This window comes from Emydura macquarii, unplaced genomic scaffold (assembly GCF_026122565.2).
Source record: "Emydura macquarii macquarii isolate MOO-44397 ecotype Brisbane River unplaced genomic scaffold, CSIRO-AGI_Emac_v2 contig_587, whole genome shotgun sequence".
In the NCBI taxonomy this organism is placed as follows: Eukaryota; Metazoa; Chordata; order Testudines; family Chelidae; genus Emydura; species Emydura macquarii.
The window spans coordinates 10804246-10821116 of NW_027130724.1; the positions used below are offsets into that span (position 1 = coordinate 10804246).

The 16871-nt window shown below is 40.0% G+C and overlaps 1 protein-coding gene across 11 annotated transcripts in view; it reads left to right on the plus strand.

Moving 5' to 3' along the window:
- PLEKHA7 (pleckstrin homology domain containing A7) overlaps positions 1 to 16871 on the plus strand; it is a 291612-nt gene that overhangs the window by 162592 nt on the left and 112149 nt on the right. For all 11 annotated transcript variants that reach the window (XM_067540688.1, XM_067540693.1, XM_067540691.1 and 8 more), the window contains one exon: positions 12703 to 12786. In XM_067540688.1, coding sequence (XP_067396789.1) covers positions 12703 to 12786 — 84 coding nt within the window. The remainder of the gene's footprint in view (positions 1 to 12702; positions 12787 to 16871) is intronic.

Below are 16871 nucleotides of genomic sequence, written 5' to 3' on the forward strand. Positions count from 1 at the left end.
TTTTGTGCAGTCCCATTGGTTTCCACAGGGCAACTTTTGTGAAGAAGGGAAGCAGAATGTGACCCCTCATTTTTAAGTTTCTGTTGATTTTTAGTGTAAAATAGTATTCCATATACTTTTCATTTTCTTTATTCAGTCAGCAAGATCTACATTTCCACTAGAAATGGCCAGAATACTCTTTAAAAGAACATCAACTTTAATCTAAAATAAAACTTACCTTCCACTGGAAGCCATTGATCATCTTAACGTTCAATTTTTTGCTAGAGTTCGCATCTTCAGCCTAAATCCAATCTCTGGTGAGTGAAGCCTTGGAAGGTGATGCAGTCTGGTTTGAATAAAAATGTATTTATTTTACATGCAGCTAATATTAGGGCTGCAATTAATAAAACAAAAGCTTTTTTTCTCTTCCTAAATAACCATTTTTCTTTGCCGTGGATTCAGCCTAACCAAGGTTAATTTCAAAAGCAGAGCCTGGCAGCTGTAGCTGAAACTTGTGGTTGTAGTAGAGGAAGATGTTAGCACAACCAAAGCTAATTTGTTTTAAATTTAATTAAAATTAACAAAAATCATTAAAGGGGAAAAGTCTCTCTCTGACTCCCCATGTGTCTTAGAGATAATCTCACTAACTTTCCTGGATCAGTTCTGATCTGTCTGTCTTACCATTGCTCCCTTCATTTCTAGATCATTTTATAAAAATATATTCAGTCATTCAGACTTCTATCAGTAATAGTTGGCTAATTATTTCCAAATCAAGACCAGATTTGGTTTGTTACACACTAACATTTGACTGTCATTCTCCCATTTGCCAGTAATATAATTTCTATACCAAGAATTTATGAGCTCAACTCTTACAGGCTTTACACAGGCAAAACTCCTATTTAAGTCAATGGTAAGGACTGTCGGATGAGGCTAAAGTAAGGCATGCAAGACACAGGATCAGGTCACAAGTCACTTAAGGATGCCAAAGCAGCAGGAGTTACCTTTTATTCCTTTCTTAGGAATAGCCTCTCTCTTTCCATGCAAATTGTTCACTTTTTTCATTATTTTCACATGAACTCTGTTATTGCATAATTTGAGTGATGTTTCTCCATGAACAGTATTTAAAGTATTATAATTTAAAGTAGTAAATTAGAATATGTAATTTCTGAGATGCTAGATAAAACCTATAGAGTGTCTGTATAATCCAACATAATGAGACTGTGTTGTCTTGTTTTCTGCTATAGTCCATCTTGTTAGGGAAAATGTCCTATTTCTGAATTCCCTCATATGGAATATTCTGCATTAGAATGTCAAATTGTCTTCATGCGTCATACTTTGTGCTAATTACTATTAACATCTGTAATCTTTCTGAATTGCATTTACCATCTCTCTTAACGCTGCTCATCTCATGATTTAATTTAGATTTTAAAATAAAATGGTATTGAAGAAATTGTCTATAATAGGATGACAGTGTCTGGGACAACTGCCTAGAGAAACCCAGCTCCTCTGAGTCATCTTGTTGTCAGGTAGTTGAACCTATATGCAGGTGCAGTATAATTATTGCTGAATCAAGCAAGCACTGGATTCAGTTAGCACCAACCAGATATAAAATAAGTCGAACTTTCTCTTTGGCAGAGGGAGCTAGGATTTTGGGCAAAAAGTCTCTAGGAGAAAGCCGAACAATAGCCAGGCTTGGAGAGTAAGTTTAGGCTGAAGGATTGTTACTACAGTATTTACGTTGTTAAATCCAAATCTCATGAAGTGGTAAATTTGGACTTCATAGACTGTTTTCATTCTGTTCACAGCAGGGTGCTTACACTGATAAATTCATGTTATACTGTACTTACATAGAGACATGTCATGTTGTACAATGTTTCACTTTACAGCAGTGAGGAACTCTACTTTGTAATTAAGAAGCAAAAAAATTCCCTATGTAACATTTCAAATGAAAAAAATAATTGGCACAAACAAATTTTTAAAATTAGGAATGAAGGAGACTTTGTAATCTTTATTAAGATATTAATTGCTTGAGCAAGAAAATTCCTTGGGTTGGAAGGGGCTTCCTGAAATGTCTGATCTCCTGAATAAGTTTTTCAGACAGCAGCACGTCTTGTCTAGGCAGTTTCACAATTTTTTTTAAACTACTCTCAATTTTAACTACTTTCTTATTTTTAAAGATGATACCCTTTAGGAAGTGTAACTGGATTATCAGAATTTTCCCTTCTGGCTTGAAATTAAAGAATATTTGTTCTTTAATTATATTGCAACAATATATAGAGACCCCAAACTTTGCTATGCACTGTTACAAACATGAAGTAAGAGACAGTCCCCACCTTGAAGAGCTTACAATTTAAATACATTACACAAAGTGTGGGGATTGTAGAAATGGAGAAATGAGGCACAGAGAGATTGTGATTTTGCAATGTCACATAGGAAGTCTGTGAGAGGGCTGAGAGCTGAGCCCAGATCTCTTGAGCCCCCCAGTCCAGTACCTGAGGCACAAGATGATCTTTCTTCTGTTATTTATATAGCACCTGCTCTCAGCTATGTGCTTTGCAGAAAAGTATAAAGAAAAGTTTGCTTCATCAAAGGTATGTCAATACAGCATTTGGAGGTGTTATTGCAGTTTGGATAGGCATACTTTTGCTAGCTTTAATCTGGTGAGCACTGCTAAAAATAGCCGTGGCAGGCATGGAGCAGCACTGCGGGAATCTGGGACAAATGCTGTCCTGGAGTCATTCAACCTGGGACTGGAACTTGAATTCTGCATTTTGGACTGTCCCAACCAATTTGGGACAGGTGGTCACACTAGTTCAGGGCTCTGCATGTGTAGGACAAATCCTGATCCTGCAAGCAAAGTGAATCAAGAATAACTGAAATGTAATCATTTAATGAAATTCCAATTAAGTTAAACTCTGAAACAATATTGCAAAATAATGATACGGTTGATTTTTAAGTGGAATTTCCCCTTGAGTCAGTGGTGAATTCTGCTAAAAAATCAGTACAATTGGGTTTGATAATATTAACTGTACTTGTTACAAGTGTGGGTCCTTTTTTAACATCAGTTTATTAATTAATGTGTTTACTACTTTACATTATATGATTAAATGTAAGCTGTCAGCAAAATCATTTTTATAAGACTCAGATAAACGTGACCAGCAAGTGTTCAGAGTGATAATTAATGATCTTGATATGTGCCTATAGCTGACTAATTGAAGTTAAAATGGGCTTGTAACTGAAATTAAATTACCAACCACATAGAAGAGAAAAATTTCTCTGTGAGGATTCACAATACTTGAGATACGAGGAAAAGGTATACATACAGGTTTTGGCCAGTTAGTATACAGTCACTTTAAATGAGGGATTTTCCATCCAGAAATCATGATATCTTGTAACTGGATTGGGTCTCAGAGGAAAGTGAATGTCAAAGTCACAGCCTAAAAGCAATTGTGTGTGTGTGTGTGTGTGTGTGTGTGTGTGTGTGTGTGTGTGTGTGTGTGTGTGTGTGTGTGTGTAACGATTATTAAGAGCCTAAACTTCCTTCAGAGATGCAAAAATCAAGCAGAGGGAATGATAGGCCAAATGAGTAACAGTGCAAATTAATCATTGTACTGCTTGTAATATATTGGGAAAATAGCAAGGATGCTTGAAGGAGAAATCAGTTACATCTGCTTTGTGCTTAAGAGAATCTATACAACTAACTGCAGTACATTTATTTAAGTTAGATGTAGTAAAGACTCAATGGCAAATTCTACTCTGAAGATGGGATATTAGTAGAAATTATATCTAGTTGAAAGTTCAAAGGCAGGAATTCTTGAGGAAATCTGTATAGGTTTTAGTATTGCCTAGAGATGGTTTGAAATTGTATGTAATGTTCAATATAAAGTAAGCTTAATTCACTCTCCTTATTTTAAATGCATTGACATCCCTGATTATAGACTTAAGCAATAACTCAGACAATTAAATTTTATAATGCAATATTTTCTACAGTTAATAAAAAAGTCTAGGAATGACTATTAAAACACAGTGAAAGTTTGAAAAAGTTACATTGCTGTTTCTAATCCTTTTTATGCAGATATCTCTATCTTACACTTCTTAAGATGTGAAGAATAAACAGTAAAAATGTATGTATTGGTCTAGAGGACTAAGCACAGGTCTGGGGAAGTTAGGAACTCCTGGGTTCTAATTCTGGCTTTGCCACTCACTTATGATATAGTTTTGGAGTAAATTATTTTTAACCTCAGTGTACCTCATGGGGATCATATTTACCTACCTCACAAAGATGCTGAAGAATTTCTTAATATTTTAATAGCTCCTTGAAAATATGAAGTACTAGATAAGTGTCATTTTTATTGCTAAGTAATTGCATAAAGATCACGCTATTTCATGCAAAGATACTTCACCTTACAGAGCTGCCAAAGTTTCAGCCACATGTTTGAGGGAGATTTTTGGGGCATTGAAAGAAGATAATATAAGATTTGAAACAGTTTTAGAATTTCTTTCCATCCCTAATCCTGTCCAGCTCTTTCTGTCCTTGCCCCAGGCCCTGTCAGTGCTGTGGGAGTTTTACTGCCAGATTCTCTCTCACTGATGTTGATTTTGCCAATATGTTGTATGAATAGAGAGAGAAGCAGAAGAGTAGTGCTATATGTTAAACTGAACACTCCTTTGATTGATGCTTGGTTCTCCACTTTGTCCATGTGTTTGCAAGAGGCAAACATTGGTAGTGATTGGAGTGACTGAAGGCAAGGAGTGGATACTGTGCCACACTCCCATGTTGCTAGCAAGGATCAGGGAGACAGTGGGCAACTTGTCCCTGGACTGTAAACTCTTAAAGGTGAGAGAGGCTTTTTCATTCTAATGGAAGTTAGTATTATTAGCTGTCTTGTCATGCTCTAATTTAAGGGCACATTTCTTTGATGCTCTGTGTTGCGTAAGCCCTTCACTGGGGAAGTGTAAGGGGTTGTAAATAGAGCAACTGCACAAGGATGCCCATGCAGCCTTGGAAGTCTTATCACACCCCATGTTGGCTAGCATGTTGGTTGCTGTGATGCAGAAGTGTTGAAAAACTGCCTACAGGATAAATACTGTGCAAACATGACCCCAACAATGCTGCTCAAGTGGTATAGGAGGAAGGCAGCTGATACATCAACAAAATAGTGGTGCACAGAGTCTCCTATAGGTTAGAGTTTGCTGCAGCCTTACTCTCTTTAACCCAGAGATAGGGATGCTTGATTTCACCTGCCCAGCTAACTCACATTTGGAGGTTGTCTACACAGAGAGTTAGTGCATGGCAAGCCAGCATGTGAATCTGCAGCACACTAGTTTTCACACACTAACTGGTGGTGTGGACCCTGTTTCTGCACACTAAAAGATCCATAGTGGTCTTTGATGTTCTCCCCTTTCAAAAGTTAAAGTGGACTACTGAATTTTTAGTGCATGGTAGCAGGGTCCCCATGGTCAATTAATGCACAACAAGCCAGTGTGCTGTAGATTCCCACGCTGGCTTACTGCAACTAAGTCACCATCTAGACAAATTCTTCATCTTCATAGGGTCTAATTACTGGCCTGCAGTGAAGGAAGTGACTACTTCTGTGTTATAAGAAGTGACAATAATAGATGTGCTTTCCATGTATTCTGGTTTGTCCTTCTGGTTGATCCCCTGTGACCGTGTGGCTTCACATCAGGCCCAATCCAGAGTTGTCCTTACTAGCACAAAGTGGCCATAAAATGGAATTCTATTTGAACACACACTCTAGAATTATGTGTATGCATGTTTGTTTTTATGGAGGAAGAAATTTTCACCCTGCCTCTCACACAAAGCCAGAAAGGCAGTTGCTGAGGAAGGAATTTTCTACCTATGCCTATGGGCAAGTTGAAAGGCTAGAAAGTACTTCTTTGGAGACTCCTGGTCTGGGGGATTTTTGAGGCCTTGTCTACACTAGAAAGGTTTGTCAATGATAGTTACATCAGTGATCGAAAAGCACTGTAATTACAGTGCTCGCTCCCATCCACACAGCCCTCGTTGTGCCGCCAAAGCGCATGCACACTTGGTGCTCCAGTATCTACAGTGAGAGCAGTGCACAATGGGCAGCTATCCCACTGTGCAACTCGCCAACTTTTGCCACTAGGAATTGTGGGAAAGGGGAGAGGAGCATAGTGCAGCATTGGTAACTGGCTCAACATCCTATGATGCATTGATATACATCCCATAATTCATTGTGTTCCTCGCTGCATTTCGCACCATTTTTCAGTGGCCCCCCGTTTCCTGTGTGCCCGCCATCGCTGTCTGAAAGGATGGATCCTGCATTGCTCTGCTCTGTGTTCTGAACATATCACAGTTGGTCGCACAGTATATCATGAGCTCCGAATCAGAACAGGAATCTGGGGCACCTGACTTGCTGTGTGACATGCAAACAAACAGCAACGCATTACTGTTTGCATTCATGGAGCACCTGCACACAGTGAACCCCTGTTTTTGGGTGTGAAACAAGCACTGAGTGGTGGGATCGCATCATTCTGCAGGTCTGGGATGACGAGTAGTGGCTGCAGAATTTTTGAATGCGCAAAGCCACCTTCATGGAACTTTGTGAGGAGCTTGCCCCTGCCTGCAGTACAAGGACACCTGAATAAGAGCTGCCCTCTTGATGGAGAAGCGCATGGCGATTGCTGTGTGGAAATTGGCAACTCCAGACTGCTACCGGTCAGTCACTAATCAGTTTGGAATCGGCAAGTCCATTGTTGGAGCTGTGTTATTGCAAGTGTGGAGGGCCATTAATTTCATTCTGCTGTTAAGGACTGTCAGTCTGGGGAATGTTGGTGAAATAGGAATGGGTTTCCCTAATTGTGGCAGGGCGCTAGATGGCACCCATGTCCCAATTTTGGCCCTGGACCAATTTGCGACAGAATATATCAATAGAAAGGGATGCTTCTCTGTGGTACTGTAGGTGCTTGTGGATCACCGTGGGCATTTCACTGACATCAGCTCAGGTTTGTCAAGAAAGGTGCATGATGCTCATGTCTTCAGGAACACTGGCCTCTACAGGAAGCTACAAGCAGGGGCTTTCTTTCCAGATTAAGAGATTCCAATGGGGGATGTTAAGATGCCCATAGTGATCCTGGGAGACCCAACCTACCCAGTAATGCCATGGCTCATGAAGCCTTACATGGGCAACCTGGATAGCAGCAAGGAGTGCTTCAATGACAGACTGAGCAGGTGCCAAATGACTGTAAAATGTGCATTTGGCAGATTAAAAGTGTGCTGGAGGTGCCTTTATGGCAGGCAGACCTAAATGAAGACAATATTCCCATGGTTATATTTATCTGCTGTGTGCTCCATAATTTACATGAAGCTAAGGAGAAAAAAGTTTGCCCCTGGGTGGACCGCAGAGATGGATCACCTAGCATCTGCATATGAGCAGCCAGATGCTAGAGGTATTAGAGGGGCCAACAGGGGGCCATATGGATCAGGGAGGCATGGAGGGCCCATTTTGGGAATGAGAGCTCTTAAGATATTTTTGTGAACAGCACTGTTCCATTCTACAACCGCTATCCAGTTTGAGCTGTGTGGAGGGTTTGTAGTCATTTCTGCTCTCAGAACAGTATTAGTAGATTGTCAGATTTATTATTATTTTAGGCATCTCCATCAAGGGAAGTGTAATGTCATATAAAACTGATGCTAGTTTCAATCTCTACTGATAAATTTTTAAAGAACAGTATTATATAAGCACATAACTTTTTATTTTAGCCAATTAATCTTTAAATTACAACTATCAGAAGATATGTTTCATCAACATTTTCTTAACATTTTAAAGTAATTTGGCACTAAATTATTTGCAAATTGTATAATTGACCATTTTCTGGCAAGTCTTTTAATTATTTTTATGAATTTTGTGCTGGATTGGTTGGTCATGATAGATCATTGGCGTTGGTTACTTGATTTGTGGAGCCTAAACTGTGTGGTCATGAGGGTTAGCAGAAGCCATTGTGGCTTATGTTCGGGGGGTAAGAGGGGAGACTGTGTTTTGTGTTTTGTGCCTGAGTCAGACAGGAAAAAAATAGATAAATGGTTGGTAGCCACGAGTTGCCCCCTAATTGATTTATGCTTTGTTTTTGTTATGGTGAAGTTAGTTTACACACAATGAATAGGTAATAAAAATAAATAATTTCACCCAGTCTAAGTCTTTTCATAAGGGGTAATTCAAAGGTGCACAATATCTGGTATCAAAATCATTATATTGATGTGCACTTTCATACAAGGTGCTAACACTTCACTCCTTCAGTTTTATATTGAGGGGAATGCACATGATTGTAGTGATTAATTAAGGCAATATCTTGTGTGTGGCAGCCATACTAATGGAATCTTCCTTAACCTATTTATTATGCACCTGGTTTTGTTGCTTGTTGGAGTGAGTTAGACCCCTCTGACTTATCAGTACATTTATAAGTGGGATCCTTATGGTGGCACAGAATAAATGTCTGATGCTCCTGTAAAGTACAAGAAATCAGTAACCTTTCAAGAGCTTTCAAAAATGGCATGATAAGCTTGTACCAGAATGGTGCACAAGTGTGGTACATTATCAAAAGATGGGAGGGAGATTCTTTGGTATTTAAGAAAAAACAAGTTCAGAAACAGCCTCACTCAGTTTCAGTTGTTTTTCTTAAATGTTTTTGTCTTAGCTGGTTTTTAGATAGGATTGGACCTTTAAAGTTTGTGCATTACTTAAATTGTCCAAGAAAAGTAATATAGCAGCTAATTTTGGTAAGTTTCACTTCTATTGAATATTTACTATTTTCTTTGAATTCCAATCAGAACAAAGCTTTTTTACTTGTAATGTGCTTGAAAAATACCAAGCCAAGTAGCAGAGGGGAATTTAAAGATAGGGTTAGAGAAGAATTAAAATACTGGCATGCAGAAAGATGGAGGGAGCAGCAGAGCATGATGCCATATAGCCATCATGTATAGCTTGTTCTGATTGCATTTCTTATATTCTTTGGACCTGATGAGGCAAAAACAGCTACATTTACACCTTTCAAACCCAAGAAATGACTGTTTTTCTTGGCTATTTGCCATTGACCGTGGTATGATGTATGTCCTTGTATTCATATTTTAAGTAATTTTACACTGGCAGTAAGACACAGTGACACTTTTTACAAAACTAATTTCTTAAACTTACGTAATACAGTTCTTGAAATAGCTCAAATGGGTTGTGAAGAACCTTTGAAACACAAAATGCCTATTGTAAGGGAAGAAAAGACTGTTATGCCAACTTTCCCTTGTGTGATAGTATAATGCAAAATCATACTTACCAAAACTGAACTAATGTTGGTAATATATTTCACAAGAATGAGTCAGTCAGGCTGGGAAAGAAGTTCATGTTCGCTATACATTCTCTACAGGTAAAATGACAGTAATAATACACATTGTAAAGTGTTATATATATTAATATAAATGAATAAAGAGGTTTCAAAAAGAGCTTTGTATATGAAGTAAGCTGTCATCCTCTTTGGTGCTGAGAGAGAATAAATCTGGTCTCAAGGTTAACTTAGTTTTCTGAATGGCTTTGGATTAGTTCCAGTATATAATTTTTCACTTCAAGGTCAAATCTACCCTGGATTTATGGAGTCTGAAAGTGAGTATGTGAAGGCTGTTTTTTTGGGGGCTTCTGAAATGTGTTGGTGGTTTCAGTACATTTCCTAGTGAGAAAGTGATGACATTGGAATTGTTGGCAGCCTTATCTGAAGTATCAAAAATTGAATAGGCTTGAAGACTTCTTCAGACCTGTCCTAGAAGGAATAGTTAGAGCATTTGAGGGGAGTATTGAAACTGGCTGGAGCATATGAAGATAATAGAATTGGCTGCTGCTGTTGTATTTATTTATTTATTCAAATTTTAAAAATACATCTATAGATGCCCACTGAGTGCTTTGCATGCATATCCCATAAATTACAAATTACGACATGACAAAAGGTGATTAAAAATATATCCACTTCAACCCATACTTTCCTCAACAGCCTTAACAGAGGGGGGAAAATATACCTTGCTTTGTTGTTATTGTATGACATCTTTAATGATCACTAAATTCACGGGAAAAGAGGTGTGGGGGGAGCAAATGAAAAACTATACAAGATGAATTTACTCTAAATTGGTTCACCACTACTAACGTCTCTGGAAAAATTTAACAGGAAGGGTACTATCACTGACGGGGCGGGAATGGCCCTGGCGAAACAGTACGGTGCTAGACAGAAACCCAATTGCTTGTCCCTCATTTTAAAAACCCTGAGCCCTAGAGTCTTAGTAGTAGGTTGGGCTAGAATGCCCCTCAGTAGTGTGAAGAGGTGATGGCATCTTTGTTAGGCATGCTTGCATTAAACTATCATAGCAAATATCAGGGCGCAAGCAGAATTTTGCTATCCAATAGGCCCAGGTTAACTGCCTGTCCAACCCAACCAAGTTCAAGTGACCAGACGCACAGGGCTACAGTGCCACTCAAATTTGGCCCAGCCTCCCCTCTGTCATGTCAGCTGGAAAGGGATTCCATTGTTACACCATCCAGCTCCAGTGACTGCCTTCCCATTGACTGATTGGCTCTCAGCTGCCAATTAATCAGGTTCTGGCCAATGCCTCCCCTATCCCCCAAAGTAGAAGGTGGTGGCAGGGCACACGTCTGCCAGTGGGGAGACAGAAGCTAGACTTGGGGAAATGGCAGAGCCCCTTTTCTGTTGGCATGACAGAAGGGTGGATGGGCCAATTTTGAGTGACATTGCAGCCTAGTGCAAGAGGTCACACCACCACCCAAATTTGCCGTGGCCACCTCTCTAGCAGCAGGGAAGGAGCTCTGTTATTATACCACCCAGCTCTGGTCAAGTGCCAAGAAAGGGGGCTTGGGCTCTGGCTCCCCCCTTATTATTTCCCTGGAAAATGTCAATTCTGGTGTTCATCTTTACAGACCTAGAAGTGGCGTGGGATGCTAGAGAAGAACAGAGACTTTTCTATATGAACAGTTTGCTCTCCAGATCCTCTTTGTCTAAATAGGAACTGAATTTCTTGGGAGCAGTTATGGGTAAGAATGGAGAAGAGACTGTGACCCACTAGTTCAGTTTTCTCCTGTTGTTCACATGCTTATACTTTAACATTATAAATGCTTTGTTTTATTTTCAAGCTGTCATTTTGTATGGAGGGCCTGCTGTTGTCTTTATGGAAATTAGGAGGGGTTTTTGTTTAGTTAAAATAGATACCTTCTAGCTTGCATCAGTTCCATTTCTATCTATTTTGGGGTTCATCCTGGGTGCCACAAACCCTAGAATACCAGATGGCCAGATATCATGGGAGAAGAAAATCAAATTTTAAAAAGAAATTCTTTTTAAAATCAAATTAAAAAAAAAAATTACAAAGACATCTAGTATGCATTTTTTGGCTCATGCAGCTGTTAATCATTTAATAGGTTTACTTTTTCATATTGTTGCATTATTGATTTTGATTACTGTGTATAGTTATTTTGAATGAATGCTTTGTTTGGTTGGATTTATGTGGCATTTTGAATGCTACGCAGTTAAATATTACTAAATAAAAATATAAAAAATTCAAAGTTTAAGTAACTGACCTTTGGTTTATATCTATTAAAAATTAGATTAATATTTTTTACAAATGAATTTTTCGAAACACTGAGGATTCATAAAGGTTTTGCAGCTGACCCTTACTGTACCTTTGAAACAATAACATTTAAAAATGGTTTTCAATTTTTCTTTATCACTTATCAACAGATTGTTGTGCTGTAGCTTTGAACTTTGCATAAGGCTTCAGAAAATGTTTGCTGGGTATAAAACTTAATTAGAGCATGTACATTGCATGACAGAATCTTGGATTTTTCATATGAAGAATCCAAACTGAGATGATTACTTTGAAATTAGATAGTTTTTTCTACCCCAATTTGTCTTCAAAAACGATTTTCTTGGTCTAATATTCTGGCAGTGGACAAAAGTATAGTTCCTCAAATCAATAAAGTACTAGTATTAATGTACAGTAGTAATTCACACAGGATAGCAAAATATAACATCTAATACTCTTGGAAAACTGTCATTAAAAATAAAATTTGCTGTGTCTTAATTGTATTTGATCAGATGAAATACTAAATTGTATTTTATATGCAGGATTTATAACCTGAATAAATAACCTTATATATGATCTCTTGATTGAGCAGATAAAGAAATTTTAAGGTACTAATTTCTATTAAATAACAAAATAATGCTTATGGCAAATTTCTGCTTTACCTCCCACAAGAGTTTCATTAAATGAACTTATTAAAAATTGAAAAGTCCCTAGTAGGTTTCTAAATTATTGTCTCTATGGCAATATCATATTCCTGAGAGCGTCACAGAATCTAGTAAATCGGATTGTGTCTTTTCTATGTTAGTGTTAAACAATTTGGTACTATTAAAATGTAAGTAGTCACAAAGAATGACTCTTTTGCTGAGCATTGCAATCTGTGCGCTTCAAAATATGAGCTTGGTTAGCACTTAGACAGTGAAGTGGGCAACTTGCAGATTCCACAAACTTGTGAGAAAGTAATTGAAAACATTTGTCCTATAATACAAGACAGAAATATGTTTCATCTTTGGTTAGCAACAGTAAACGGTCAGTAGAAATACATAATTCTGTTTTAAAAAAAAACTAATTTTCTAACAACCTTAGTGCTTAAATCACTTTTATTTTTCTCTTTTCAGCCATAACCAGCAGACCACAACATTTAGACATCCTGTGACAGGACAGATTTCTCCAGAAAACATTGAATTTATTTTACAAGAAGAGTAAGTAGTTTTTGAAACATTTGGAGACTTTTAAAAGTAACTTCTTACACCCTGTATTATAATGATTTGAACATTTCTCATTATGTGAAAGTGATATTGCAAAGATACAGAGGGTGCACTTAAAAACATTCTGGTTTTTCTTCCAATGTTGGTCCCTCTGTGTATCCCACAAGTGGGTATGCATGCACACCATGCACCCAAATCTAGAGATTCTTAGTAAGCAGTGTCCATTGGCCCTCACACATTGTTGCTTTATTGGTGCTCCAGACCAAGGGCCTAAGAGGCAGTGCAGGCTGACACCTCTCCAGTTCCTTCTTATTGCTACATAGAGTGAGTCAGAATCTTCTGTGTCCTCAGATTTCTCTAGCTTTTTTCTTGTCAGCCTGCAAATATATATTGTAAATAGCTTTAACATTTAGCATAGTTAAAGTTCTAGGATAGTGTAGCTTAGTTTTTTCCCTTTCAGGAAGTCCCTCCCTGCGGACTGGGACTACGCCCAGAGTCCTGAGGTTCAAGAATTGTTTCTTGCTCTTGATCCTCTTCGTGGATGACAAACATCAATGAAGCCTCTACTGTTTGGGTGAGATGCACATTGGAACAGCTTTCAGGGACTGGTTGTGGATTCTGTGAATTTTTGTTTGTCTAAATTTTTGTTTGTCTAAAAATACCCGTGACAGAAACTTAACCTTAGCCATTGTCCTAGGTGGTGTACAAACATATGACAGTCTGTGTCTGAAGAGCTTGAAATCTAAGTATAAGACAATATACAACAACCAGGTAAAACAGATGGGGGAAAGCACAAGAAAACAATCAGTCAATACTGATCAGCATGAAAAATGGGAGTAAAAGCAAGCTAACTGCCTAAACCTTGACAAATTTTTTTTAGGCATCATGGCAGAGAAGTTTTAAGGAGGGATTCAAAGGAGAATAGTGGACTAACATAATGAGGAAGCATGGGTGGATATGAAGGTGCTTGTGGGAATATTTTTTAAATGAGCAATCAAGACTGGCATAATTTGCAGAATGGAGGTGGGGGTGACTTCTCTATAGTTTATCGGAAATCATAGGAAGACTGGAAATGTAACACTAAGCACTCCTGTATTCACACCCTATATTCTATTTTAATAATCTTGGTACAAATTATGCCTTGAGGTATCATTTGAAAAATTGATCATTAATATTCTTGTGTAATGTATATACACAATGAGTATTAAAAACTATGGATATATGCTAGAATTATGACTAAAGTGTGTTTAAGCCAGGCATGCCAGGATGGTTGGTAAATAGGTCTGCATAAGACAAAGGCAAGTGTTTTCCCCACCTTGGAATTACTTTCAAGATACTTAGAAAGACAATGAGAACATACAGGGCTGGTTAGGGGCGGCCGACATGGCGCAGCTCGGCCAGATCCTGGTGTGTCTGGGAGGGCAGAGACGTAACTTGAGGTGAGTCTTGGAGACAGGGCTGGGGTATGGATAGTCTGGTGGCAGGGCTGTACAAGGGGGAAAGGGGCCCCAATGGGACCCTGGGATACAAACCTCTTGGATAGGTGCAAGTTAAGGAAGAGGATTTTGTTTGGGAGCTAGCAATTCCCAAGAAGGAGAGAGAAGCAAAGAAACCGTGGCAGGGTGGGGGAAGGAAAGAGAGTGGCGTGTGGAATGAGTGGAGAAGGGGCCACCCTGTGCCATGAGAGCAAGAGAAGAAGCAGAGTATGAGGAAGAGAAGGGAAGCACTGGCTTGGAGCAGACACACTGCCTTTTTACACACATCAGTTCCACTCACAAAGCTGAAACGTGAGCCCAGAAGAGGCTTGAGGCAGCATCAGCAAGACAAAGGGAGCATTAGAGCCCTGGACAGCAACACTGTACAGTGCAGAATGTGCCCAGCTGATGGGCACACATGGCCACAGTGCTCAGTGCCCTCTGGGTGCGCCCTTTGCTTTCCTGAGGGGCTGGCACTCTGCTCCCCCCAGCACCATTAGGATCTCAATGGTGAGTGCCCAGTAGGTGGGGACTGTGGCCCTATAAAGCTCTGGGGTGTGGTGTGCTGCACTGCAGGAACCCCTCCCCCATTCAGTGTGTCTATGGGGCCATTAACGGGTCGAAGTATGGTACTTTCAGTGCTCTCCATCTTCATTCAGTGTCTCAGCCATAGTGAAACTGTGATGGGGGCGGTGGAGGGGATTGAGCTGACTGCCCAGGCCTGGTGCTGGGGTGTTGAGGTAAGTGTTGAGGGTGCCAAAATACAGGTTCGCCCAGGGCACGATTTTCCTTAAGGCTGGCCCTGAGAACATATTTACATATTTCATAAATAAACCCATCAAGCTAACAAGAGGAGGCAAATCTCACATAAACAAGTGGGGGAAGAGACGGCTACACCCAGCAGGAGAGAGAAGCTTGGTCTGCATTTTGCTTTTCAAAGAATATATTGCAAAGGTTTACTGGTCTGTGAAGACAGGGGAGTGAGCCTCAAGTGATAAGCAATTGAATCAACTGCTTGTATGATAACAGTGTATAGAGTGAGGTCTTTTCTGAAAGTTAATGGCACATTGGTGATTAATATCATTGTGACGTACATATTAACATTATATAATGAAATAGGGATACTTTAATGATATCAAGTTTTAAAGTCTGGAAGAACTGGAAGAAACAGGTTCCCCCTCAGACAGGAGGGAATGCAACAATCAACCCTCACAAGATGATGCAGTCATCCTAGTGCTGCCTTCCCCGCTAGATGACCACCAGCAGTATCAAAAACGCTTTAGAGGGTTGGTACTGACTTACAGATCCTGTTGGAAGAGATCCAGGATCCACAGCACCGACTCCTGGATATCTTACAAGGACCATCCAGGGTGGCCCTCCCAATTAATGAGGCCATACTGGAACCAGCCAGAATGGTCTGGCACATGCCAGCATTTTGTGCCCCTACTTCGAAGCAAGCCAAGAAACGCTACTTTGTGTCCACCAAAGGGGCTGACTTTTTGTTTTCTCGTCTTCCCCCTAAATTGCTGGTGGTGTGAGCAGCTATCAAGAGAGCTTGACAGCATGCTCACTAGTCCACTCTTTCGAATTAAGGGTCAAAGAGATTGGACCTGCTGCTCAGGAATATCTTTTCCTCTGCTCTATAGGCCAGTTTTGTATAGCCAATTTCCAATCTCTGTTGGCTAAATATGATTTTAACAACTATTCCAGGCTTGCAGAGTTTAATGACAAGCTCACTAGAGAAGACAGAACCAGTTCCAATCCATTTTGGATGAGGGAAGGCTGATGGCAAAGGTGGCTCTCCATGCCACCTTGGATGCTGCAGGTACAACATCCTGATCTTTGGCCACAGAACTGGTCATGCACAGGGACTTGTGGCTCCAGTCATCAGGCTTCCTGAGAGAGGTCCAAAATACCATCCAGGACCTCCCGTTCAATGAGTCCAACCCGTTTAATGAAAAGACAGACGAGTCACTTCATTCCCTAAGATTCCAGATTAACTCTGTGGTCCCTGGGGCTCTAACCTCCAGCTCCCAAACAGAAACATCAGAGAGCCCTTTTGATCAAGACCCCATGTCCTTTGTACCCCCCAGACTACCAGTGTCCACCTGAGTCTCCTCACAAGTGGCTGAGGACTCAAAAATCCCGTTTTCCAGCCCCCAGTGCCACACCCTCCAGTTACTCCCAGCCGCAAGCCAAAAGCCATTTTTGACACGTGGGTTGAGACCCACATACCACCACTGATGCTGCCTTATTTGCCTCCTGTCATCTTTGGAGGCTGTCTTACTTTCTTTGCCTGCAGTTGGAACAAGGTCACAACGGAGAGTTGGGTTCTGGAAGTTACCCACCACAGGTACTCCATAGAATTCCTCTCCTTTCCTCCACACACAACTCCAACCCATGATGCCTTTGGGGACTTCTCTCACCAATTGATTCTTCAACAGGAGGCAAACTCCCTGCTACATCAGGGAGTGATAGAGAGAGTTCCCCCAAAGTACCAGGGGAGAGGGTTCTATTCCCCATATTTTCTAATCTCCTGGTGTGGTCCCTGTCTGTATTCCACTACCCGTCCTCCTTCGTTTCTGCAATGGATCCTATTGCACT